At 41.8% G+C, this 26,945-nt stretch overlaps 2 protein-coding genes across 4 annotated transcripts in view; both read left to right on the plus strand.

Moving 5' to 3' along the window:
- Window positions 1-10,691, plus strand: part of LOC106603794 (myotonin-protein kinase) — a 28,135-nt gene extending 17,444 nt beyond the window's left edge. The window contains exons 7-15 of one of the 3 annotated variants that reach the window (XR_001328503.2): window positions 198-395; window positions 866-1,114; window positions 1,303-1,382; window positions 1,513-1,609; window positions 3,693-3,862; window positions 5,736-5,833; window positions 8,098-8,150; window positions 8,694-8,878; window positions 9,282-9,354. Coding sequence is in view for 2 of the 3 variants with exons in the window: in XM_014197909.2 (XP_014053384.1) it covers window positions 198-395; window positions 866-1,114; window positions 1,303-1,382; window positions 1,513-1,609; window positions 3,693-3,862; window positions 5,736-5,833; window positions 8,098-8,150; window positions 8,804-8,878; window positions 9,282-9,383 (1,122 nt within the window). In the remaining variant the exon portion in view is untranslated. Of the gene's footprint in view, window positions 1-197; window positions 396-865; window positions 1,115-1,302; window positions 1,383-1,512; window positions 1,610-3,692; window positions 3,863-5,735; window positions 5,834-8,097; window positions 8,151-8,693; window positions 8,879-9,281 lie in introns of all 3 variants that reach the window. The other 2 variants (XM_014197909.2, XM_014197905.2) reach the window with 2 other exon arrangements.
- A 5,358-nt stretch (window positions 10,692-16,049) lies between these two features.
- LOC106603795 (sphingolipid delta(4)-desaturase/C4-monooxygenase DES2) lies at window positions 16,050-25,984 on the plus strand. Its single transcript, XM_014197910.2, has 3 exons — window positions 16,050-16,373; window positions 20,548-21,290; window positions 25,584-25,984. The coding sequence occupies exons 1-3, from the start codon at window positions 16,292-16,294 to the stop codon at window positions 25,725-25,727; spliced, it is 969 nt and encodes a 322-aa protein (XP_014053385.1). The 5' UTR covers window positions 16,050-16,291; the 3' UTR covers window positions 25,728-25,984.
- Window positions 25,985-26,945: the final 961 nt, after the last annotated feature.

Consider the following 26,945-nt stretch of genomic DNA (forward strand, 5'->3'; position numbering starts at 1 on the left):
CCACCTCGGTCACACGAAGGTGTACTCCTCTGTGAGTTATTGTGTGACCTCTGCTGCTACAATTAGACATCTAAATACTACTTTCAGTGAGGGCAGGTTTCTCTTTTTTATAATGTGAACATGTTGCATCCTGAGGATAGAATTCTAACTTTTGTAAATGCATTTGTGTGCCTTGACATGTGTCTGTGTATTTGCAGGTGCACTCTTCCCTGGCGGTGGGCACACCCGACTACCTGTCCCCAGAGATCCTGCGTGCGGTGGAGGGAGGGGGAGGCTATGGCCCTGAGTGTGACTGGTGGGCCCTGGGGGTCTGTGCCTACGAGATGCTGCAGGGGACCACACCCTTCTACGCAGACTCCATCTCTGAGACCTATGCCAAGATCATGAACTTCCAGGTACGATGGTGACTTTATACAGAAACTAATCTTACAGATTGATCAAGAGAACATGTTGAGGGTCATCAGAACATTTTCCATATGTTTCTATAGATATCGGTGCAAAAAGTCATAGGAAATACGAAGAGGGAAGGATGTCGAACAAGAACTAATATTCAATAGGGACTAGGGTACAATCCCAAATCAACCCCTAACCCTACACTTGTGGAGATATTAGAGAATTCAATTAGTGCAAGCAACTTCCACATAGCTTCCTAGAGCTATTATAATATTGCTTACACCTGTCAAAACCAATCAGATCTCTGCAAGTGCATAGGGCAAAGGGTTTAGTGGTCAATTTGGGATTGGGCCATAGTGATCTTTGAGACCATTTTCTTATACATCTGCAAGGAGTGCAAAGAGGTATATATTGAGCTCAAACCTAAAGAACTCTGAAGAACTAAGAGGAACCAACCACTATGTCCCCCCAGGAGCACTTTGAGATCCCCCCGTCTGGCCCCGAGGTTTCAGATGAGGCCCGCTCCCTCATCATGGGGCTGATCTGCGAGAGGGAGGATCGTATGGGGGCCAGGGGTTCTGGGGACTTCAGGGCCCACCCCTTCTTCTGTGGACTAGACTGGGGCTCCCTGCATGAACTTCCAGCACCCTTCCAACCTGAAGTCTCCAATGCCACTGACACCTCCAACTTTGATGTGTTGGATGACTGCCTCAGTGAAATGGTATTAATCCGAAAAGCCATTATACAATCTACAATCTATATACAATCCATTTAAATGTAAAGGAGTCTAATACAGAGCCTTAAGGGACTCCATAGAATATTACATGGCTCCAGAAGCAAGCCTGAAAAGCAAATATAGCAGATAACATATAATGCACTCTATTTGTAATGCTGTCTTGTGTCCTACAGGAAACACTGAGTGATGTTATGGACAAGGCCCCTATCGGAGTTCACCTGGCTTTCGTTGGCTACTCCTACACAGCTACAAGGTCACATTCATATCATATACTGTCTCAGTATCAAAGTACCCCAAATGAATGGGGTATCATACAAAACTATATCAACACAGTTGTAATGTTTTCTTTGTCTTTTGTTCTGTTTTTTTTATATCTCTTACAGACAGACAGGTGCCTTGGATCGCAGTCGTGACATCATGATGGAGATTGACCACCAGCGACACCGTGGGTTGCCAAGCTTCGATTTCCAGGATAAGCTCGTAGGTTGACTATCTACACTAACAACTAGCTGAGTGTCGTGTCTTTGGCATCATTAAAACGGAAGACATGTTTATCAAATAACTCTCTGTAATTATTATTACGTGATTAAACTGATTAATCGTGTAACTGTAATTAACTAGGAGGTCGGGGCACCAAGGAAAATATTCAGATTACAAAGTTATAATTTTCCTAATATAACTTTCAGATATCATACTATCTGATCTGAGTCTTCTGATTAATGATGTGTTATTTACCTCGCCAGTCTCATTCCAAACGTCGTAAATTGTTGGTCATCTGCACGAACCCAGTCTTCACTATGAGTCATCCATACATCAATTGTCTTAAAATCATTTATTTACTAAACTAAATAATTCACAGAAATGCATAATCAAACAGATGTGGTGACAAGGAAATGATAGGAGAATGTGCCCTAGTGGGCTAAACCGGCATGGCGGCTTGTTAGACAAAAGGGGAGTGTGGGTCAGCTGAGAAGGCACTACAGAGTTGATAAATATTAACAATTGAAATGCTAATCCTTTGCACATGAACGCTCACTCATTAGGGAACAATTGCAATCAATATATATATTTACGCTCAGTGTGTCGTCGGGATCTTTGTTGAAAAGTTCCGTTCTGTTGGAGAGTTTTGTCCTCGCGTTCTCTCTCTCTCTCTCGGTTAGAATGGATATTTCAAAGTGACATTCATTAATGTCGTTATAGGACGGCTGTTTCATCGGTCTTCGCATTCAATGATACCGAATTCCTAGCTGCAGACTAGTAATTAATATCAAAGACTTGTTATTATTCTGTCGGTTTCAATAGTCTAAGAGTTTAACCACGTAGTATGGTTAAAGTTCAGAACGAGGAATGCATGGTCAAACCTTGGCCCTCTCTTCTCGAGGTAAGCTGGTCTGGTGATAGAAACCCTGGGTGGGGGTTTTATTCGGAATGACAGAAAAAGGCTGTCTCATGACGCCAGGTCTCGTCTGTTCATGGGGGCGTGCCGATGACTTGGTAAAACTTTAAACAGAAAATACAATTCTCTCACATTAACATCTTACAAGCATCCCAACATATTCCAAATAGCTTTATCCTTATTCATTAATTTTATACAACCATTAGATGTAAGTCTCACAACTGAGGCTATGATATAAACAGAGCCATGGTAATGTGGCCGTATTGTCTCTCATGAGTTTCACAAAATTGTACCAAACGGACCAGTTCGTAGCTGGATTCTTCACCGATCTTTTATACCTTCTCCAGAACATAAATGTCGTTTGGTTCTCCAATCCGGTGAGGTGGAAGAATTCCTGGGTTCTTTCTATGAAGCCCACTCTCTCTGTATACTGTGGCCATGAGGACCATGAGGGCCATGAGGACATTTTCTTAGGAATTTACGACCTCTCTCACAGGGCCTGAGTAGGGGGAGGTAGGGGGATGGTACATAGAAAACCCAAAGAGGGCAACGTCATGACATGAGTTACGTTTTTACAATCAAGACTAGAATGCTAACTGCTAGATTGGCTACTAAGGACAATTTGAGTAGTCGGGTAACCGATGTGGAACCACTAGCTAGTTAGCTGTAGGTTGGGACTCCCACCCTGTTACACATACATGTCCATTTATTTATGCAGGAATGCTAAGTGCTTTCCTCATCTCGTGTGTCACTAAGCTGTGACAAAAATGCTTAGCTCTTCCTGAGCTAGCAGCATCTTGAATGAGTTTTGTGGCATACGTCAAAGTTAGGCATGCAATAAATACTAACGGCTGCTAGATTAGGTTATGCTGAGCACAGGTGGTTGGTGGCACCTTAATTGGGGAGGATGGGCTCGTGGTAATGGCTGGAGCGGAATAGGTGGAATGGTATGGTTTGATGCCATGGTTTGATGCCAACACATGGTTTGATGTCATTCTATTAGCTCTGTTTCAGCCATGATTATGAGCCCGTCCTCCCCAAACAACTGTGCTCAGCATAACCTGTGTTCTCCCCTCAGCAGCCTCCACTGATGCTGAGGACTACACAATGTTAACCTTTATCAGGCGGTGTATGTCTAACACTGAGAGGGGTGCTGTGGGCTTTCAGAGTCAGATGTGGCAGCTCCGAGATGTCCTGACCACGCCTGACAACCTGCCTGCCCTGCTTGAGCTCCCCCTAGCCTTGGAGCAGAGTACTGCAGAGTCGACTCACACCACAACAGAGGAGGAAGAGGAGGAGAACAACCAGAATTCAGTACTTGATGAGGATCTGCACAGGTTAGTTCACTCCTGAGTGAGACAGACAGATACATTTTTTTAAACCTTTTATTAACCTTTATTTAACCAGGCAAGTCAATTAAGAACACATTTTATTTACAGTGACGGCCTACCAAGAGGCAAAAAATAAAAAACTAAGACAAAACACACATCACGACAAGAGAGACACCACAACAATACATAAAGAGAGACCTAAGACAACAACATAACATGGCAGCAGCACAACATGGCAGAAGTACAAACATTGTTAGGCGCACACAGGTAGATATGGGGCCTATGCTTTTATTTCAGTATTGCTATACTGCTAAAAATGAGTCGCCCTCACCTTTTCATTTCATACTTCACAGACTCAGCAGACAAATGGGTAGCTTTGCAAAGGTTTTTATTATTTTGTTGCATTACAACCTGTAATTTAAATTGATTTTTATTTGGATTTCATGTAATGGACATAGTTCAAACTGGTGAAGCGAAATGAAAAAAATTACTTGTTTCAAAAAATTCTCTAAAATTAAAAATGGAATTGTGGTGCGTGCCGATTTTTTCCCCCCTTTGCTACAAATCCCCTAAATAAGATCTGGTGCAACCAATTACCTTCAGAAGTCACATAATTAGTTAAATAATGTCCACCTGTGCGCAATCTAAGTGTCACATGATCTTAGTATATAAACACCTGTTCTGAAAGGCCCCAGAGTCTGCAACACCACTAAGCAAGGGGCACCACCAAGCAAGCGGCACCATGAAGCCCACGAAGCTCTCCAAACACCTCAGTGACAAAGTTGTGGAGAAGTGCAGATTAGGGTTGGGTTATAAAAAAATATCAGAAACTTTTAAAATCCCACAGAGCATGTTTAAATACATTATTAAAAAATGGGAAGAATATGGCACCACAACAAACCTGCCAAGAGAGGGCAGCCCACCAAAACTCACGGACCAGGCAAGGAGGGCATTAATCAGAGAGGCAACAAAGAGACCAAAGATAACCCTGAAAGAGCTGTAAAGCGCCACAGCTGAGATCGGAGTATCTGTCCATAGGACCACTTTAAGCCGCACACTCCACAGAGCTGAGCTTTACAGAAGTGACCAGAAAAAAGCCATTGCTTAAAGAAAAAAAGCCTAATACCTCTCATCACCCCGAGAACACCATCCCCAGAGTGAAGCATGGTGGTGGCAGCATCATGGTGTGGGGATGTTTTTCATCGGCAGGGACTGGGAAGCTGGTCAGAATTGAAGGAATGATGGATGGCACTAAATACAAGGAAATTCTTGAGGAAAACCTGTTTCAGTCTTCCAGAGATTTAAGACTGGGATGGAGGTTCACCTTCCAGCTGCACAATGACCCTAAGCATACTGCTAAAGCAACACTTGAGTGGTTTAAGGGGACACATTTAAATGTATTGGAATGGCCTAGTCAAAGCCCAGACCTCAATCCAATTAAGAATCTGTGGTATGACTTAAAGATTGCTGTACACCAGCGGAACCCATCAAACTTGAAGGAGCTGGAGCAGTTTTGCCTTGAAGAGACTTGCAACTGTAATTGCTGCAAAAGGTGGCTCTACAAAGTATTGACTTGGGGGAGGGGGGTGAATAGTTATGAACGCTCAAGTTCTGTTTTTTTCGTCTTATTTCTTGTTTGTTTCACAATAAAAAATATTTAGCATATTCAAAGTGGTAGGCATGTTGTGTAAATGAAATTGTACAAACCCCCCCAAAAAATCAATTTCAATTCCAGGTTGTAAGGCAACAAAATTCATAGCCAATACCAGAGCCCTTGTATTCAAAGCTGACCTTATCCAATCATCTACGTAGGTGAGTATTCATAGCCAATACCAGAGCCCTTGTATTCAAAGCTGACCTTATCCAATCATCTACGTAGGCGGCTGCAAGAGGCAGAGAAGAGGAATGGAGAGCTGGAGAAGGAGATGGAGAGACTGAGGGGGGAGATCCAGGGCCTGAAGTCCCCCAAGGAGACAGGCAAGGAACCCATCACTCATCCCTCCTCATCTCCTCTTCAAAACCCCTCATACCTGAATCATTTCCTGTTCTATCATCCTTCCTTGGGTTTCTTTCCCATCCATTTAAACTTTTGACCTGAAGGTTGTGTCGTGTTCATAAAGGTACACAACTGAAAACGTTTAAAACTGTTTTGCAATGTAAAGTTAAAATTAGTTTTTCTTATTGGAAAAATCCAGCTAGTCCCTCCCTTTTTCAATCCGTTTTCATAGATTTGATGCCTTATGAACACAACCCTGGAATTGTGTAGCAGCATTACCTCATCCTATAGACATCTATAAGCGCTATAGCATCTCTTCACAGGCAACAGTGTCTAACAACACAGATGTGATATCGTAGGATTTCCAGACCATATGAGCCACATACTGTGAACAAATAGTGTTTCATAGCAGGAGCACCAAGCAGCATCTGCTTATGTTGGAGCCCTTGGCCAGAACAGAACAATAAATATCCCCTCTAAGAATAGGCCTGGTATGCAGCCGTTGGCCCTCCCTCGCTATAAATCAATACAGCGTAATGAGCCTTTTAAAGATGCAGTGTTAGGGGGTCTCCTTCGGGGTAGGTTTCTAATGGATGGATGTGTGGATGGAGGGCTGGATGCAGTCAGTCCCTTAGAGGACTCCAACTCCCAGAATGCACCAAAGGACAGGCGCTGTTGACAAGCAGATAAACAGGACCGGCTAGCTTGTTTAAAGGGGAAACAACATTGTTAATGAAATAATAAACATATCTACGTACTGTACTTTTAAAAAGTTGCCAAGAAATACTGGCAAAGCCTCACGCCCTTTCCAATCACTCAATTTTCATCACATTCTCTCTTTCTCTCTCTCACTTCCACACACCCATTCACTCACGCAATCACTCCTGCTGAAATTGTTTTGTTTTTTGTTGTTGTTGTGACTTTCACAGCTGCCTCGTCAGCAGTGCACCCACCCAAAACAGTTTCCTGCAAAAGTGCAGCTACTCAGTCCTGGGCCACGTTCAGTAGGCAAACATTGAGGAATGCTGCAGATAGAAATGTCATGAGGAATAGAACTCCCAGCTATTTGGCTCCTTGGAAGTTGTGTAAACTTAAGTTTTTGGTTTCCCATTGGTTCTGGGAACGAAGTCATATGTTTCCTGACTGGTAAAACTGAATGTTTTGAAAGCATTCTGAGAACGGAAATTAACAATTTGACCGGTTGTGGGAATTTTCATTTTTGGGTTGCAGGGAGGTTCTGAGAACGTTTTACTACTTTCCCTGAAAGATTTCATTAACGTTCTGAGAACGGAAATGATACGTTATTTCAAGGTAATTAAATAATATTCTGAGAACATGTTTCAATAAGACTTTTAATAACACTGTTTTGAACTCCAAGTACAGATAGCAAATTCATTTCCATGTGTCCTAAGGCATTAATCATGCAAACATGTATTTTTATCTGTTCTCTATCCATGGAATTAGTCCACTGCACCACCAGGATGGAGCTGGCATGCCATGTTTTTTGTACTTATACAAAGATGTTCATTTTAGTCTATTCAAACAGACCCATTTCAAAGGAAACAAGCGCTCATCAAGATCAAATGTGGCCAACACCTGAGCATACAAGATAGAGGATTTAGTTTTGTTGATGCTGAGAGCAGAATGTATATGTTTTTAAATAACATTCTTAGAATTTTCTTTGAATGTTACTAATGTTTTCTTGTAATTTTTATGGAAAGTTTTCCTGATGTTCTGAGAACATGACTTTAAATAGAACCATGAGGAAACCTGTAGAAATTGTTATGCTGATGTACAGAAATTCCCACCTAAGAAACATATGGTTCTCAGAACGTTATGTGCTAGCTGGGTATCCTGCACCATTCCCAGAATGTTGTGGGAAGGTTATCTGCAAAATAACCATAGGAAAACCACGCTCTCACCAAGCACTAAGAAACATACAGTATGGTTCTCAGAACATTATGTGCTAGCTGGGCTGACACGATAGAGCTGATCCCCAATTCTGGGTGACAGACAACCATATCTGTTCAACACAATATATTTCTATCTGAACATTCCTGTAACTTTTCACCCTCCTGAACAGGCCCCTGCTCTCTTGGGCTGGGTTTCCCAAAAGCATTGTAGGACTAAGATCATCGTTCGTCCCTTTAGTTTCAATGGAATTAAGATGATCTTAGTGCTACGATGCTTTTAGGAAACCCAGCCTTGGGCTGTTCTAATGTACCTCTCTCTTCTCCAATCACAGAACTGCGTGTCTGCCCGTCGTCTCTTTCTCTGCCTGCACACTGTCTGGACGATGTAAGACTTACTCTCTTTCTCTCTCTCTCTCTTTCTGAGATGATCAAAGGCTTTCTGAGGGCAAACAAACAACCTATTTGGCTGTCTGCTTGGTCATTTGGAAACATCTTGTTTTAGCAACTAACATTGGCCTTATTTGGGGTATATAAAGAGAATGTGTGTACATTTCCATGTGGATATAGAGGTAGTGTAAATAAAGCATAACAAGCTCTTACCCCACTCACACCCAACCCATATTTCTGCTCCTGCAATGGGTCCCACTTTATTTGGATAGTCCTCTATAGATGGTATACAACTTGCTGGTCTATACGCCTTGCTGATCTACAACTAGTGTTAGGGGTAGGGCGAGAGTTAGTGGATGACTGTACTATCCAAATAAAGCATTACAGGTGCAGTCTTTTTTGGGCACGTCACAGCACAGCATGCCACACTCGCCTGGTGAAATATAATTGACTGCATTAATTTGAAATAACGAGTCCTCGTCATCCCCAGGGCCAATGAAATGATTTTGTGTCTGCCTTTCTCTCACGGATTTTGACCCAGGCGAGTGCGGCAAGCTGTGCTGTGCTGTGCTGTGACTCGCACAAAAAAAAGACTGCATCTGTACCCTGGCCTGCAATCCTGTTCAGTTCGTGACTGTGAGTGTGTTTCAGGGGAAGAAATCGCCCCCTGCCTGTCACTACCCACTGGTGATCCCTCTCCACCGCCACCTGCTGCTGTTTCACAGGGTAGGAGATTTAAAACATGGGGACTGGAATTGATTCCTTCGTCCCAAATTATACCCTATTCCCTATTTAGTGCACTTTTGACCAGGGACAATAGGGGTCTGGTCTAATGTAGTGCATTATATAGAGAATAGGGTGCCGTTTGACACACCCATATAATTGATGAAAAAATTACTGTACGACTGCATCTCTCCCTCTTTGCACTGTTGCTCTCTCTCCCCCTCCTTCCCACAATGGCTCCACCTTTCTTTCTACACCTCTCCCCCTTTATTCTCTCTCTCTCTCTGTCTCCCATCTCTCCCCCTTCATGCTCCCATCCCTCCTTCTCCTTTCCCTCGCTCTCCTTCTCTATCTTCCTTTCCCCCTCCCTCCCTTCCCTCTCCTCCTCTTTCTCCCTCTCTCTCAGATGCGCTGGCCACAGGAGAGAAGTGAGTCCTACTTGTTGGTGTGTGCGGAGGGGGGAGATCTCCAAGCCTGGGACAGACACTGCTGTACTGAGATCTCCTGAACCCTCCCGCCCCCCCTCTTGGGTTAGCTACCGCCCCCTCTTGGGATCGAGGTGCGACCCAGATGTGTCACCCCCTACGCTACAGCTGCTCCCTTCCCCCAAACACCCCCTCGGCTAACAGGACAGGAGCACCACATGGCTGGAGGGATGAAGGGTGGGGATGAAATGGGCTTAACGTGAAGTGGACAGAACACACTGGAGTGGCAGCAGCATGATGCTGCTCTGCATCCACCAGAGTCCTATTCCAGTACCTCTGAAGGAGAGCGTTTTGAGCCAGTATGGTGGACTGCTGTTAAAGCGAATGCTATACTCATTGCACTTGTCCCATATATAGAATTAAGAGTGAGCAGAGTGCTGAGCATGAATGGGGTAACGGGGAACATGGAGCAGTGGGATAACCATAGGAAAGCTAAGGACTGTCACTAGCTTCAAATTAATGGGGAGGTATAGAAAATGTAAATGAAGGACATCTCCTCCTGGACTTCTAATGGATGCCTGTTGCTTTCTGAGTGTCGCTATGTGGGCACTTATATCTCTGAGCGGACTGAGGTAAAAGCAAGCTCTGAAAACAAGAAGGCACCACAGCAAAGAGACATTGCTGGTTTAAGTGACAGCCAGAGGGGACAATCAGTCCACTCCATACACTCTCCAGCCCACCTGGACATTATTGGTGCATTTTGCCCAATATTAATGGCGTACAAATGTTCAGTCATGAATTTTTAACAGCATCATCTAGTGGTTTACTTTGTATCTATACATCTAAGAGTGGATTGTGTTGAATGTGAGAGGTATTCGTTGCACTACAGGCTTTGATGAAAGCATGCTTTTAGATGGGCCTGTTTGGAATACATAGATAACATCTACAGAACAATACCAAGCAAATGTTGACTGAAGGCTAAGGACAGAGAGATCGGAGGTTGGTGTATTTTACGATTTCTGGGATTGTAAGGTTACACTTTAAGGTTACACTTAGCTCAGGTCCAGGGCTTGCTGATGCTGAGCTTTCCTACATCAAGGCTGTGTAGGTTGTAGGAAGGCTCTGTGTCAGCAAGCCGCACGTAAAGCCTTGAACCAGTGCTAGGATAGATGATGTACAGTTGAAGTCGAAAGTTTACATACACCTTAGCCAAATATATTTAAACACAGTTTTTCACAATTCCTGACATTTAATCCTAGTAAAAGTTCCCTGTTTTAGGTCAGTTAGGATCACCACTTTATTTTAAGAATGTGAAATGTCAGAATAATAGTAGAGAGAATGATTTATTTCAGCTTTTATTTCTTTCATCACAATTCCCAGTGGGTCAGAAGTTTACATACACTCAATTAGTATTTGGTAGCGTTGCCTTTACATTTGTTAACTTGGGTAAAACATTTTGGGTAGCCTTCCACAAGCTTCCCACAATGTTGGGTGAATTTTGTCACATTCCTCCTGACAGAGCTGGTGTAACTGAGTCAGGTTTTTAGGCCTCCTTGCTCGCACACGCCTTTTCAGTTCTGCCAACAAATTTTCTATAGGATTGAGGTCGGGGCTTTGTGATGGCCACTCCAATACCTTGCCTTTGTTGTCCTTAAGCCATTTTGCCACAACTTTGGAAGTATGCTTGGGGTCATTGTCCATTTGGAAGACTCATTTGCGACCAAGCTTTAACTTCCTTACTGATGTCTTGAGATGTTGCTTCAATGTATCCACATAATTTTCCTACCTCATGATGCCATCTATTTTGTGAAGTGCACCAGTCCCTCCTGCAGCAAAGCACCCCCACAACATGATGCTGCCACCCCGTGCTTCACGGTTGGGATGGTGTTCGTCGGCTTGCAAGCCTCCCCCTTTTTCCTCCAAACATAACGATGGTCATTATGGCCAAACACTTCTATTTTTGTTTCATCAGACCAGAGGGCATTAATCCAAAAAGTACGATCTTTCTCCCCATGTGCAGTTGCAAACCGTAGTCTGGCATTTTTATGGTGGTTTTGGAGCAGTGGCTTCTTCCTTGCTGAGCGGCCTTTCAGGTAATGTCAATATAGGACTCGTTTTACTGTGGATATAGATACTTTTGTACCTGTTTCCTCCAACATCTTCACAAGGTCCTTTGCTGCTGTTCTGGGATTGATTTTCACTTTTCGCACCAAAGTACATTCCTCTCTATGAGACCGAACACGTCTCCTTACTGAGCGGTATGACGGCTGCGTGGTTCCATGGTGTTTATTCTTGATGGTACAGATGAACGTGGTACCTTCAGGCATTTGGAAATTGCTCCCAAGGATGAACCAGACTTCTGGAAGTCTACAATTTTTTTCTGAGGTCTTGGCTGATTTCTTCTGATTTTCTCATGATGTCAAGCAAAGAGGAACTGAGTTTGAAGGTAGGACTTGAAATACATCCACAGGTACACCTCCAATTGACTCAAATTATGTCAATTAGCCTATCAGAAGCTTCTAAAGCCATGACATAATTTAGTGGAATTTTCCAAGCTGTTTAAAGGCACAGTCAACTTAGTGTACGTAAACTTCTGACCCAGTGGAATTGTTATACAGTGAATTATAAGTGAAATAATCTGTCTGTAAACAATTGTTGGAATAATGACTTGTGTCATGCACAAAGTAGATGTCCTAACGGACTTGCCAAAACTATAGTTTGTTAACAAGAAATTTGTGGAGTGGTTGAAAAACGAGTTTTAATTACTCCAACCTAAGTGTATGTAAACCTTCGACTTCAACTGTATACTTAGAATACATGATCGGGGGCAATGGGGCACAAGGAAGGTAATGGTATGAAGGAAAGTTTGATATTCTGGTTAGAGTACAGTATAGCCAATTAATAATCGCAAGAATATTGGTTTAAATCCACAAAATGTATACTGTGGTAGCTATAGATCATACTGCCAAAATGCTATGCACCTTGCTGTTAGGGAAAGCCATGTTAAATCATATAGGCCTAATATGTTCCTTTGGACAGTGAAGCATGCGAGAGAATAATACCGGATTTTGGTGAGATAATTACTGTATGCTACAAAATATTCACCATAGCTTACAAGGCCTTTTGTATGTGAGCAATATTTGAGATGTGCATGAGGCATTACACGGCTGTCAATCACTGGGCACTAAAGGTCTTTTTTTCATTTTTTTTTTAACTTAATTTGCTTTAAAAGAAGTGGTATTATATTTGATTACTGAGATGCCTTAAAGTTTGTCTGCACATATTTAATCATCTTTTGGAAACCATATTGATTATACTAATAAAGTATTTATTGTGGATCTATCTCTTGGCTCATGAATGAAGTGAGACTTAAGCCTATATCGCCCCTATGTGGTCGAAAAAGGATAAAACATGCATATTCATTTTGAAGGGATTTATTACACTTTTTGCTGTGATTACTATTTCCTATGAACATTTTTCCTGTTGTCAACATTTTCAATTGTGTTTCAAATCATTTCAATTCAAATTATGATCATCAAATGTGCTAAGGTCTATATTAGCCTATTAGGCTACCAACAATCATGACTTGTCGAATCAAGAAACCTTCAATTATAGTAATTAAAAGGAAGGGGGGCAAGGAGTCCCTAGAGAAAGCAAGAAGATGGATGTCAGCAGTATTATCATAAGGAGACGTATCCTTGGAAAACTGAGGAGGAATGGAGGGAAAAGAGGGGGAGAAAAGGTCTAACGAATGGGGGCAAGAAAAGTGAATTGTTTTGTTCTCAAGAAAAGGGCACCAATGAAAGGAGTGATAACTTGGGCAGCATTAAATATAAAAGTTGACCAGCTGAGGGGAAAGATTCATGGTGTATGTGATGCTGGTCGTTTGATGTGATGCAGACAGGGTGGCGAGAGTGAAAACAGAAGAGTCATTGTCTGTTCTTTTGAGTTTTGAAGTTGAGTCTTTGCCTGACAAAGTAAAGTTAGGATATATAAGTTATCCTATACAAGCGTATGTCCCGAATACATTACGATGTTACAGGTGTCAAGCTTATGGCATGTGGCAGCAGTGTGTAAGAGGGAGGGTCCAAGGTGTGAGAAATGTGCAGAAGGGCATGAGACAAAGGAATGTGTAGTATTGGGGAAAGTAGTGGAATGTAGAGGTCGACCGATTATGCTTTTTCACTGCCGATACCGATTATTGGAGGACCAAAAAAAGCAGATTAATTGTCTGATTTTTATGTATATATATTTGTAATAATGACAATTACAACAATACTGAATGAACATTTTTATTTTAACTTAATAAATACATAAATAAAATCTATTTAGTCTCCAAAAATTATGAAACGTTCAATTTGGTTTAAATAATGCAAAACAGTGTTGGAGAAGAAAGTAAAAGTGCGATATGTGCCATGTAAAAAGCTAACATTTAAGTTCCTTGCTCAGAACATATGAAAGCTGGTGGTTCCTTTTAACATCGTCTTCAATATTCCCAGTTAAGAGGTTTTAGGTTGTAGTTTTTATAGGAATTTATAAGACTATTTCTCTCTATACCATTTGTATTTCATATACCTTTGACTATTGGATGTTCTTATAGGCACTGTAGTATTGCCAGCCTAATCTTGGGAGTTGATAGGCTTGAAGTCATAAACAGTGTTGTGCTTCAAGCATTGCGACGAGCTGCTGGCAAACGCAGAAAAGTGCTGTTTGAATGAATGCTTACGAGCCTGCTGCTGCTTACCACCACTCAGTCAGACTGCTCTATTAAATATCAAATCAGACTTAATTCTAATATAATAAACACACAGAAATACGAGCCTTAGGTCATTAATATGGTCAAATCCGGAAACTATCATTTAAAAAACAAAACGTTTATTCTTTCAGTGAAATACGGAACCGTTCCATATTTTATCGAACGGGTGGCAACTCTAAGTCTAAAAATTGCTGTTACATTTCACAACCTTCAATGTTATGTCATAATTATGTAAAATTATGGCAAATTAGTTCGCAACGAGTCAGGCGGCCCAAACTGTTGCATATACCCTGACTCTGCGTGCAATGAACGCAAGAGAAGTGACACAATTTCCCTAGTTAATATTGCCTGCTAACATGATTTTATTTTAACTAAATATGCTGGTTTAAAAATATATACTTCTGTGTATTGATTTTAAGAAAGGCATTGATGTTTATGGTCAGGTACATTCATGCAACGATTGTGCTTTTGTTAAATCATCACCCGTTTGGCAAAGTAGGCTGTGATTCGATGATAAATTAACAGGCACCGCATTGATTATATGCAACGCAGGACAAGCTAGTTAACCTAATAATATCATCAACCATGTGTAGTTAACTAGTGATTATGTGAAGAGTGATTGTTTTTTATAAGGTAAGTTTAATGCTAGCTAGCAACTTACCTTGGCTCCTTGCTGCACTTACGTAACAGGTGGTCAGCCTGCCACACAGTTTCCTCGTGGAATGCAATGTAATCGGCCATAATGCCGGCCAATGCCGATTACCGATTGTTATGAAAACTTGAAATCAGCCCCAATTAATCGGCTATGCTGATTAATCGGTCAACCTCTAGTGGAATGTGTTAGTTGTAGGGGTGCCCATGGAGCTGGAGATCAGAAATGTCCAGTGTGAAAGAGGCAGGTTGAGGTTTCCAGGGTTAGAGTAGAGCAGAAGTTGTCATGCTGAGGCAGTGAAGTAAGTAGAGGAAGATGGGTTAAGGGGGAGGAGTGGTGAGAGTAGTAGAGACATACCAGTACAGAGGGATAGGCCAAAAAGTGATATACGTTTCAGTAAGATTGGATTTTTAGCATTTATAGGAATGGTTATTAATTGTACTGCAGGGATGGATCAGAAGTCTCAGAAAATTGAGATTGTGGTGACAACTGCAGAGAGGTATTTGGGTGTGTGAGACTTGACATCAGAAGAGTTACAGGGTGTGTTAAGTGCTGATGTCCCACCCTTTCAGGATGATGGCATGAGGTAGGAATAAATAAATTTAATTTGTGGAGTAGGGTGGTGTTCATTTTATTTTATACAATTTCGAAATTAGTGAGTGTAGTGTTAGATGGTAGCGTATTTATTTAGTACATTTTTATTTTTCAAGCAAAGTATAAAGGAGTTGTACTCAAGTCTAGTAGGTGGCGGTAATGCAACAAATTGGATGCCAACCGCCGTTAAAACTCAGAAGAAGAAGATAGTAATTAAAAGTTCTGTGCCAAACGAACTGGTTCGAATAACACGTTGATATACAGGCAACTGACTAAATTAAGAAAACACCACGTGTCTTAATAGGGCGAGCAAGAACAGCTTCAATACACCTTGGCATTGATTCTATAAGTGTCTGGAACTCTATTGGAGGGATTCGACACAATTCTTCCACGAACAATTCCATCATTTGGTTGTTTGTTGATGGTGGAAAATGCTGTCTCAGGCTCCACTCCAGAATCTCCCTTAATTGTTCAACTGAGTTGAGATCTGAGACGGCCATGGCATATGGTTTATATCATTTTCATGCTCATCAAACCATTCAGTGAACACTAATGCCCTGGGATTGGGTGAATTGTCATCCTATGGGGGCAAAGCCATGGTAGCCAAAATAATGGCCTTCCCAGCATTTTATACATGACCCTAAGCATGATGGGATGTTAATTTCTTAATTAACTCAGGAACCACACCTGCTTGGAAGCACCTGTTTTCGATATACTTTGTATCCCTCATTTACTCAAATGTTTCCACTATTTTGGCATTTACCTGTTTAACCAACTGTAGTGAAAGTGCGCCCATTTAATTAGGCGTGTCGCAGTCTACCTGTATGGCCTTACAGCCTACCTGTGGACGGGGGTGTTAGGTACGAGCAACTTGGGTCTTTCCTCTTCATTTCCCCCGCCTTCTTGTACAGGCGGACTGTGTGTCTCTACTCCGGTTTTTTGTGATAACCGCTCGAGGAACTGGCAGATAGTCCTACCGCGAGCAAGAGATGGGGAACACGGTAACGAGGGATGACTTCGAGTGGGTGTATACGGAGCAACCGCACTGTAGTCGGAGGAAACAGATACTAGGTAAGCAGGCCATTCTCTGACGTCCGTATCAATCGCCTACTGCTCAAAAATACATTGGCCAAAGGAATGTCATTTTGTTGTCTTATCGAATGGCATAAATGCTTGCTTACTCCTGTAAAATCCTACATATGTTTCCTTAGGCTTAGCCATACTGTCTAACTAGGCTATATACATTTCACAATATGGATAAGGCTTTACATGGGTGGATATCATTTGTGGAACGTTCCAACAGGAATCTGTTCCAAAAACTTCGTAAATACCAAGGTTGCCAACAAACGCATACAAAGTTGTAACGCGCAGATTAAGATACTGGGTAGGGAGTGGGCAATTTAATTACGTTTTTCCACTTACCACGTTTATTCAGAAAAATGTCTGACCTCACTCTGGTAGCCTATGGACAAACATTAAGAATAAGCTACGTGGTGAGTTGATGCCTATTCGGCATCTAGTTAACTAGGTGAATTGATCATGCTACTTTGTATGCTTTGTCTGTTGGCATCCTTGTACTTTACGTTTTTGGAACAGATTCCTGTTGGAACGTTCCACAAATGATACCCACCCCCTTTACATAGTCTCTATAATATATAAACTTTTATTTCATCACTTTTTCTTTAACCATTGGTGACGCATGTTTTCACTGATTTACTCTTAATTGAATGAAGCCTGATCATGTTATACCACCAGAAAGATGCCGTTCCCATGCAATGGTGACGAGAGTGATCACCATCATTCACATCCTACATCAATGACCACTTGACTGATAACCTATAGTTTATCAGGTATTTTGATTTCTTGGGACATGACATACTACTCATGTATTCCTCCTGTTATCTATAGCCTAGGAAATATTGTCTTAGAGGCACAGGATATAGCGAAGACCGAAACAGGTGTAACCACCTGTTTGACAGGTAAGACAAGTTTTCCTTGCCAAGTAGTGGGAAACTTGGGTTCAAGGTGAGGAAATGCAGATACTACTTTGGAATGGGAGCTTCTTTATTTGAATGATTTTGGCCATCTTGCTCTGAGGCACTACACAGACAAATATTCATACTATTAGTTAGCTTTTAAGTTTATTTCCTTAATTGCAGTCCCATAATTTTGATGTGAGTTTAGCCCAATGGATAGATGTAAGTCATTGTATGATTCTGTTGGCCAGTGTCTGAGATTACTCTGATTTTAAATATACATTATTTAATCCTCCAATAAAATGTATTTATAAAGCCCTTTTTACATTAGCAGATGTCACAAAGTGCTTATACAGAAACCCAGCCTAATACCCCAAACAGCAAGTGATGTAGAAGCACAGTGGCTAGGAAAAACTCCCTAGGAAGAAACCTAGAGAGGAAACAGGCTCTGAGGGGTGGCCAGTCCTCTTCAGGCTGTGCCAGGTGGAGATTCTAAGAGTACATGGCCATTAAAGGACAGATTGTTCTTCAAGATGTTGGAAGGTTCATCAATCACCAGCAGGGTCAAATAATAATCAGTGGTTGTAGCGAGTGCAACAGGTCAGCACCTCAGGAGTAAATGTCAGTTTGCTTTTCATAGACAAGCATTGAGGTCGAGGCAGTAGGGAGAGTTGAAAACAGCAGGTCCGGGACAAGGTAGCACGTCCGGTGAACAGGTCAGGGTTTCATTGCCACAGGCAGAACAGTTGAAACTGGAGCAGCAGCACGACCAGGTGGACTGGGGACAGCCGGAGTCAAAGGGCTGTTCAATGTCCAAATTTTATTTGTCACACACATGGTTAGCAGATGTTAATGCAAGTTTTGTGAAATGCTTGTGCTTCTTGTTCCGACAATGCAGTAATAATAACAATTCCCCAACAAGTACCTAATACACACATCTAAAGGGGTGAATGAGAATATGTACATGTAAGTATTAGAGGTCGACCTATTAATCTGCATGGCTGATTTTTAATTAGGGCCGATTTCAAGTTTTCATAACAACCGGTAATTAGCATTTTTGGATGCTGATTACATTGCACTCCACGAGGAGACTGTGGCAGGCTGACCACCTGTTACACGAGTGCTGCAAGGAGCCAAGGTAAGTTGCTAGCTAGCATTAAAAAAACAATCAATCTTAACATAATCACTAGTTAACTACACATGGTTGATATTACTAGTTTATCTAGCTTGTCCTGCATTGCAAATAATCAATGCGGTGCCTGTTAATTTATCATCGAATCACAGCCTACTTTGCTGAACTTGTGACGATTTTAACAAGTGCATTCGCTAAAAAAACCTCAATGCCTTTCTTAAAATCAATACACAAGTGTTTTTTAGTTTTTTTTAAACCTGCATATTTAGTTCAAAGAAATTCATGTTAGCAGGCAATATTAACTAGGGAAATTGTGTCACTTCTCTTGCTTTCTGTGCAAGCAGAATCGGGGTATATACACCAGTTTGGGCCGCCTGGCTCGTTGCAAACTGTGAAGACCATTTCTTCCTAACGAAGACCATAATTAATTTGCTAGAATTTTACATAATTATGACAACATTGAAGGTTGTGCAATGTAACAGCAATATTTATACTTCTGGATGCCACCTGTTCGATAAAATATGGAACGGTTCTGTATTTCACTGAAAGAATAAGTGTTTTGTTTTCAGAGTGATTGTTTCTGGATTTGACCATATTAATGACCTAAGGCTCGTATTTCTGTGTGTTTATATTATAATTAAGTCTGACTGAGCGGTGGTAGGCAGCAGCAGGCTTGTATTCAAGCCTATCAATTCCTGAGATTAGGCTGGCAATACTACAGTGCCTATAAGAACATCCAATAGTCAAAGGTATATGAAATACAAATGGTAGAGAGAAATAGTCCTATAACTACAATCTAAAACTGGGAATATTGAAGATGTTAAAAGGAACCACCAGCTTTCATATGTTCTCATGTTCTGAGCAAGGAACTTAAACGTTAGCTTTTTTACATGGCACATATTGCACTTTTACTTCTCCAACACTATTTTTCTGTTATTTTAACCAAATTGAACATATTTCATTATTTATTTGAGACTAAATAGATTTTTATTTATGTATTATATTTAGTTAAAATAAGTGTTCATTCAGTATTGTTGTAATTGTCATTATTACAAATATATATAAAAATTGACCGACTTTTAATCAGCTTTTTTTGGTCCTCCTATCGGTGTTGAAATCATAATCGGTCAACCTCTATATGGGTGAGCGATGGCCGAGCGGCATGGGCAAGGTGCAATAGATGGTATAAAATACAGTATATACATGAGTAATGTAAGATATGTAAACATTATTAAAGTGGCATTGTATAAAGTGACTAGTGATCCATTTATTAAAGAGGCCAGTGATTGGGTCTCAATGTAGGTAGCAGCCTCTGAGTTAGTGATTGCTGTTTAGCAGTCTGATGGCCTTGAGGTTGAAAAACGGCTTCTGTCTCTCGGTCCCAGCTTTGATGCACCTGTACTGACCTCGCCTTCTGGATGGTAGTGGGGTGAACAGGCAGTGGCTCTGGTGGTTGTTGTCCTTGATGATCTTTTTGGCCTTCCTGTGGCATCGTGTGCTGTAGGTGTCCTGGAGGGCAGGTAGTTTGCCCCCGGTGATGCGTTGTGCAGACCGCACCACCCTCTGGAGAGCCTTGCGGTTGAGGGTGGTGCAGTTGCCGTACCAGGCTGTGATACAGCCCGACAGGATGCTCTCGATTGTGCGTCTAAAAGTTTTAGGTGACAAGCCAAATTTCTTCAGCCTCCTGAGGTTGAAGAGGCGCTGTTGTGCCTTCACCACACACTGGGTGGACTATTTCAGTTTGTCTGTGACAAGATCCTCGGCGTACACAACTTTCCACCTTCTCCACTGCTGTCCCTTCGATGTCGGTCCTGGAGGGCCAAAGCACATCTGGTTTTCATTCTTATCTTATAAGGGACTAATTTCTGGTCCTAGAAACCAGGTGAGTGCAATTAACTGACTGGTAGAAACAAACCAGAAGTGTTTTGCCCCTCCAGGACAGGAATTGAACAGCCCTGTTTAATGTCATAACACTATAAATAAGGAATCAATAACTATTTATATCTGCCAAATCATCTTCTGAAGCAGCTGCATTATAATATTAAGTCTGTCGCGAGAGACCAGTGTAAAAGTAATACTGTACCTCAATTTGTTTTCTTTTTTCCCCCACACACCCCCTCCTTTCCTCCCTCTACAGCCAAGCACCCGGAGATCAAGTCCTTGATGGGCCCTGACCCCCAGCTCAAGTGGGTGGTGACAGCCATGGTCCTGACCCAGGTGCTCTGCTGCTTCCTGGTACGTGACCTCAGCTGGAAGTGGCTCATCTTCTGGGCCTACATGTTCGGCGGTTGCATCAACCACTCCCTCACGCTCGCCATCCACGACATCTCGCATAATGTGGCCTTTGGGAATAAGGACGCGATGTGCAACCGCCTCTTTGGCATCTTCGCCAACCTACCAATTGGCGTGCCCTACTCCATCAGCTTCAAGAAGTACCATGTGGACCACCACCGTTACCTGGGTGGCCACGGACTTGACGTGGACGTCCCGACCCACCTGGAGGCTCGTCTCTTCAGCTCCCCCGCCCGCAAGATCCTGTGGCTCTTCCTGCAGCCGCTATTCTACGCGCTTCGTCCCCTGGTGGTCAACCCCAAGCCTGTAGGCAGGCTCGAGCTGTTGAATTTAATGGTGCAGCTAGCATTCAACACTTTCGTAGTGTACTTCTGGGGGATTAAGCCTCTGGTCTACCTGATAGCAGGTTCGCTGTTGTGTATGGGACTGCACCCGATCTCGGGGCACTTTATCGCCGAACACTATATGTACCTGAGCGGGATCGAGACGTACTCGTACTACGGGCCACTGAACTATATCACATTTAACGTGGGCTACCACATGGAGCACCACGACTTTCCCAGCATCCCCGGCAGCCGCCTCCCTCAGGTAACTCCATTTTTTAAAAAATCTTTATTTCACCTTTATTTACCCAGGTAGGCAAGTTGAGAACAAGTTCTCATTTACAACTGCGACCTGGCCAAGATAAAGCAAAGCAGTGTGACACAGGCAACAGAGTTACACATGGAGTAAACAAGCCAATAACACAAACAAGTCAATGACACAGTAGAAAAAAAGTCTATATACAGTGTGTGCAAAAGGCATGAGGAGGTAGACAACAAATAGGCCATAGTAGCGAAGAATTACAATTTAGCAGATTAACACTGGAGTGATAGATGAGCAGATGATGGTGTGTAAGTAGTGATACTGGTGTGCAAAAGAGCAGAAAAGTAAATAAAAACAGTATGAGGTAGGTAGATTGGATGGGCTATTTACAGATGGACTATGTACTGCTGCAGCGATCGGTTAGCTGCTCAGATAGCTGATGTTTAAAGTTGGTGAGGGAAATCTAAGTCTCCAGCTTCAGCAATATTTTGCAATTCGTTCCAGTCACTAGCAGCAGAGAACTGGAAGGAAAGGCGGCCAAATGAGGTGTTGGCTTTGGGGATGATCAGTGAGATATACCTGCTGGAACGTGTGCTACGCGTGGGTGTTCCTATTGTGACCAGTGAACTGGGATAAGGTGGAGCTTTACCTAGCATAGACTTTTTTATAGATGACCTGGAGCCAGTGGGTCTGGCGACGAATATGTAGCGAGGGCCAGCCGACTAGAGCATACAGGTCGCAGTGGTATAAGGTGATTTGGTAACGAAACGGATAGCACTGTGATGGACTACATCCAATTTGCTGAGTAGAGTGTTGGAGGCTATTTTGTAGATGACATTGCCGAAGTCGAGGATCGGTAGGATAGTCAGTTTTACTAGGGTAAGTTTGGCGGCGTGAGTGAAGGAGGCTTTGTTGTGAAATAGAAAGCAGAGTTTTTGATTGGAGATGTTTAATCTGAGTCTGGAAGGAGAGTTTACAGTCTAGCCAGACACCTAGGTATTTATAGTTGTCCACATATTCTAGGTCAGAACCGTCCAGGGTGGTGATGCTAGTCGGGCGGGTGCGGGCAGCGAACGGTTGAAAAGCATGCATTTGGTTTTACTAGCGTTTTAAGAGCAGTTGGAGGGCATGGAAGGAGTGAAGGATAAACTGACTGATTGTTTAGGATGAAGGCGATTATAAGATATTAACTAGACTTGGTTCAAATACTTTAAATCCTTTTACTTTGTGTTTGCTTGAGTCTGCCCGGAGTGCCAGATGGGCAGGTTTGACATTTTGTTTTTTACTCTTTTTGTTTAATAAGCCAGACCACATCAAATGGGCACAGAGAAAGTATTTGAAATGATTTTGAAGTAACCCTGGTCTGGATGTGAATTAGGATGTGAACTTATGTAGGATATCTATGGTGAAATGTAGCCACAGTTGTTTTCTGACTAATGTGCCCTCGGTATCATTCCATTTAGGGCAAACCCCTGGCCCTAATGATCGCTGAATCATATCAGTCACATGGCATTCAACTCTGAACCTTGCTGGCATTCCACTGACAATCGTTAAAGATTCAAGGCCCATATTCATATTGTCTCAGACTCGGAGTAAGTCACCTGTCCATATAATCTTATTTATGATCTAAAAAGCAAAACTGATCCCAGGTCAGCACTGACAGACCGACATCAAAGGGACAATGGATACCGAAAAAGTTACTTCAGTGGTGTGGTGAAACAGAACACATGAACGGCTAGATGGCTTCATCTTGACTGCTGTTATGGGTGGAAGCACAACGCTGAGCAATTAGCTCCTATTCCTAGTTTTAGCCCCACACACAAAGCTAGCTAAGGTCTGTATCGTTTGTGTACAGCGGTCATTAGGGAGGACTGGTGACACTCAAAACCACAGTTAATAAGAACCTCGGTCTTTGTAGTGATTGTAGAAGTGGAAAAGTTGTTAGCTTACAGTATCACTGGATCATAAGGTATAAGCAGCAATAAAGCAGTTATGGTTGTGATTAATGTCTTCTCAAATAAACTGTCTCACCTAGCATAGTGGCAGAAAGTAGTGGTACTGAGGGTGCAGCAACACCCCCTGATAAATCAGAGTAAATAGAAAAAATGTATTTTTTTTAATTTGGGAGGCCTTTATTACTCCTGTATGAGTGGATAAAAATAGTCCTCAGCAGCACAGGGAGAATCTCTCCAAATTACTTATTTGTATACTTACCTTGAAAGCAGTCTATGGACAAGAAGAGACTGCAATCCACGCTTAAGGCTTGTTTACCTAGTCACTGCCAGCAGCTGTGCTAATAACAGTAAAATACAAATTTTGAACCAAATCTTTGAGCTTCACAATATCTTTCAGACTGACAATCTTTCACATTACTTTGACTTTATTGGTTATGAAATGCTATGGGAACAAAGTCATTTTGTACTTTGGGTGAACTCTCTTCACGCAAAATAAAATGTTATAAAACCATAGCAGTTATGGAACAAATCCCATAATGCCTCACAAACGAGCCTCTAGATATGACTTTCAGTCATAAACTGTGAAGGAATGCTGCAGGCCCACCCCTATGTCAGTTTTGCCGCCTGGCCATAGTGGTGTTCCTATTCTGTCAATACAGTATCTAAAGCCTTGTCCACACTGCAGAACGTAATGCTCATCAGTTTTGTCTTTCAAATATGTTTTGGAATACTGACTGTCCAAACAAAGTTACAAGTGACCAAATTGGATGTGTGTGTTCAGACAGCAGTCATTTTCTGACATGGCTACGCTAGTCATGGTAATGATGGGTGTGTGTGCACAGTGGTGTAGGCTGATTGGTGGTGCTTGTGCTTCATATCACCCCAAAGTTATGTAGCAAGCTAAGGTGACAACAATGCCAGCCATTGACGTTGCTCTGAATGTTCAAAATCATATCGTAAGAACACTTTTTTTTTTTTTTTTTTTTTCCATCTTCAAAGGATAATATGATCCCACTTTCAAAATGAGTCCTTATTGGCTAGCCAAGGCAGTCAACTAGCTAGCTCTTTAGCGTTGTAGCACATTCACAAATTTGTTTGTAAACAATTAACAAGCTAGGTGGTTTGAAATGTGTCTTGAAAATGATCAGATTCCATGTGATTTTTTTGGGCTGTTCAGACTGCAGGGAAATGAACAGAATCGGCCAGGCAATTATTTTATTTGAGTCACTTCAAACTGCCAATGTGAACATGGTTTAATAACTTGTAGGCCTACTTGTCAGACGGTCCTGTTATGACAGTTAGACAAGACAAAGGCAGACAGAAATGCTAGAATGACAGGGTGACATAAGCCTCCTTATGAAAGAGATCTGGTTGGTCTAGTTCTATCCTGACTTGATGACAGTGGTTTGACAGCTTATACCATATTTTAGGATTGTTCACATTGACAAAGTTTTTAACTTCATTCTTGTTAGGAGTGGACATTTTAGTTTTCTGGTTACAGGCATGTGGCTCATACATAAATGAAACTGACAGATAACATAAGCGGTAATGTGTTTGAACAACGTTCTCCTGTTTTATGGTTTACCCCATTTTATTACTTTTGTTACTATGACTACAGGGATATTTCACAACCTGTTTGACTAGTTTTATGTTTCAGACTCACTTTTCCTCAAACTATTGCCATCTTGAAATGCCCTGGTCTCTCCCGCTGGTCAAGCTAATCAAAGTTAATTTGTATACTAGTTCTTTGTACAGATGGCCTTAAAAGAAACATTTATCCCACCCTCTGAGTAAGCTTTGTTTAGGCCCTTCTACCTGGGGTCATGAAATAAAGAGATACTGAAAAATGTAACTGCATCATGCAACAATTTCAAAGATTTTACTGCGTTACAGTTCATAGAAGGAAATCAGTCAATGAAATGCATTCATTTAGGCCCTAATCTATGGATTTCACATGACTGGGCTGGGGTGCAGCCACCCGTGGGCCCACCCACTTGGGAGCCAGGCCCAGCTAATCAGTGAGGTGTTTTATTTTTTTTTATAAAAAAAATGTAAAAAATCCCCGTCAGTAGACAGACTAGCCATAGATAAGGGGCCAGTATTCATAGAGAAGGAGTGCTGATCTAGGATCAGCCCCCCCGTCCCGTCCATGTAATCTTATTTATTATCTAAAAGGCCAAACTGATCAGAACTTACTGAAATGCTTTGAATATTGACTGTGTCTGTACACTAATAATGGATCTATTGATTATCATCCTGTGAGTTCTCATTGCCGTGCTATTTACTCATCACTTCACATTGTAATTGAAATGAACTTTCTCTCGCTCCCTCTTTTGTCCAGGTGAAACAGATGGCTCCAGAGTTCTATGATGATTTACCACAGCATGACTCATGGACACGGGTGCTCTGGGACTTTGTGTTTTGTGATTCGCTTGGACCTTACTCCAGAATTAAACGCACCTTCCCATTGGCTAAGCAAGACTAAGAGCCCATGCTCTTGAGCTCTTCTGACCAATGATCTTCCACAAAAGCGGCTTGACAACCCAGCTGGCGGGGAGTGAAAGGCTTCTCATTTCTTGTCCAGATCTTTTACTCTGCAGACAAGACTGACGTGCTGGTGTCACATTCAACCCACCAGCATGAAGACTCTTAACACTTTTGAATGTTGTTACTTTAGATATATTGTAAACTATGCTATCCAGATTTATTGTATAAACTGGGTAGAATAAAAGGTACTCTGCTGATTGTGTGATGTCATAGATCATTTATAAATAATTGCTCATAAAAAATATGGCTGTGATGGTATATCTAAAAAGTTGCAGTTGTGACGGTTAGATTTGATTTTATTCCCTCCTTCCAAGCCCCCAGAAAAGCCTTCTATTTGTACATTATTTGCATGGGTCATGTTCATTATGCACCAAATGGGATGAACTACCTGAACTTGTCCAATAACAAACAGATTTTTGTTTTGTTGCAAAATGTTTGTGTGCCCTAAATCCCATCTTGGATTAATGATTCACTCAGACTTCTCATTCTTAACGCACAATATTGAACTAACTTGTTATAGTATTTAGTAATTGTTATGGCTTACTGGCTTGATCTTCTAGAGTACACATGTTACCATTTTCCCTGATCTGTGTTGCAATAAGTAAATATGTGCCTAAGCTACAATCTGTTTTAACTGGCTGTGCCTCACAGAAATATGGTTGTTGACTTACAATGATAAGCAAACACTAAAATCCTTTAGGCTTTTGTTTACATAGCATTCACCTCTCTCGTACCCTGCTTTGGAGTACTGCAGAAAGCAAATACTATTGAATAATGAGATGAAGATTATAGTGGAGGAAGGCCACACTAGAGACCAATGAGATTGGCTCACACCATAGTTCTAAAACCTAGAGGGGTGCAGCTGTCGTTTCCATTTATTGCTTTTGCGACGACACAAGGTAGCACCATGGAGGGCTGTCTCCAGAAGTCAATTCTATGTAGCTCTATACAGGGTAGGCTGTCATGGTAAATATATATTTTTTTCTTAACTGACTTGCCTAGATAAATAAAGCAACAAAATGTTTTAATACGATGTGTCACAAATGGCACCCTATTACCTATATAGTGCACTACTTTTAACTATATCCCTACGGGCCTCGGTCAACAGTAGTGCACTTTATTAGGGACATGGCCCAAGTGACGTGGAACTTCACCT

The sequence above is a fragment of the Salmo salar genome, chromosome ssa04 (assembly GCF_905237065.1).
Source record: "Salmo salar chromosome ssa04, Ssal_v3.1, whole genome shotgun sequence".
Classification (NCBI taxonomy): Eukaryota; Metazoa; Chordata; class Actinopteri; order Salmoniformes; family Salmonidae; genus Salmo; species Salmo salar.

What these genes read in the sequence shown, in the direction of transcription:
- LOC106603795 (XM_014197910.2), top strand. Translation starts at nt 16,292, where the DNA reads ATGGGGAACACGGTAACGAGGGATGACTTCGAGTGGGTGTATACGGAG. An exon ending in TCGGAGGAAACAGATACTAG is followed by an intron (nt 16,374 to 20,547) that starts GTAAGCAGGCCA and finishes CTCCCTCTACAG; the next exon opens with CCAAGCACCCGGAGATCAAG. An exon ending in CCGGCAGCCGCCTCCCTCAG is followed by an intron (nt 21,291 to 25,583) that starts GTAACTCCATTT and finishes TCTTTTGTCCAG; the next exon opens with GTGAAACAGATGGCTCCAGA.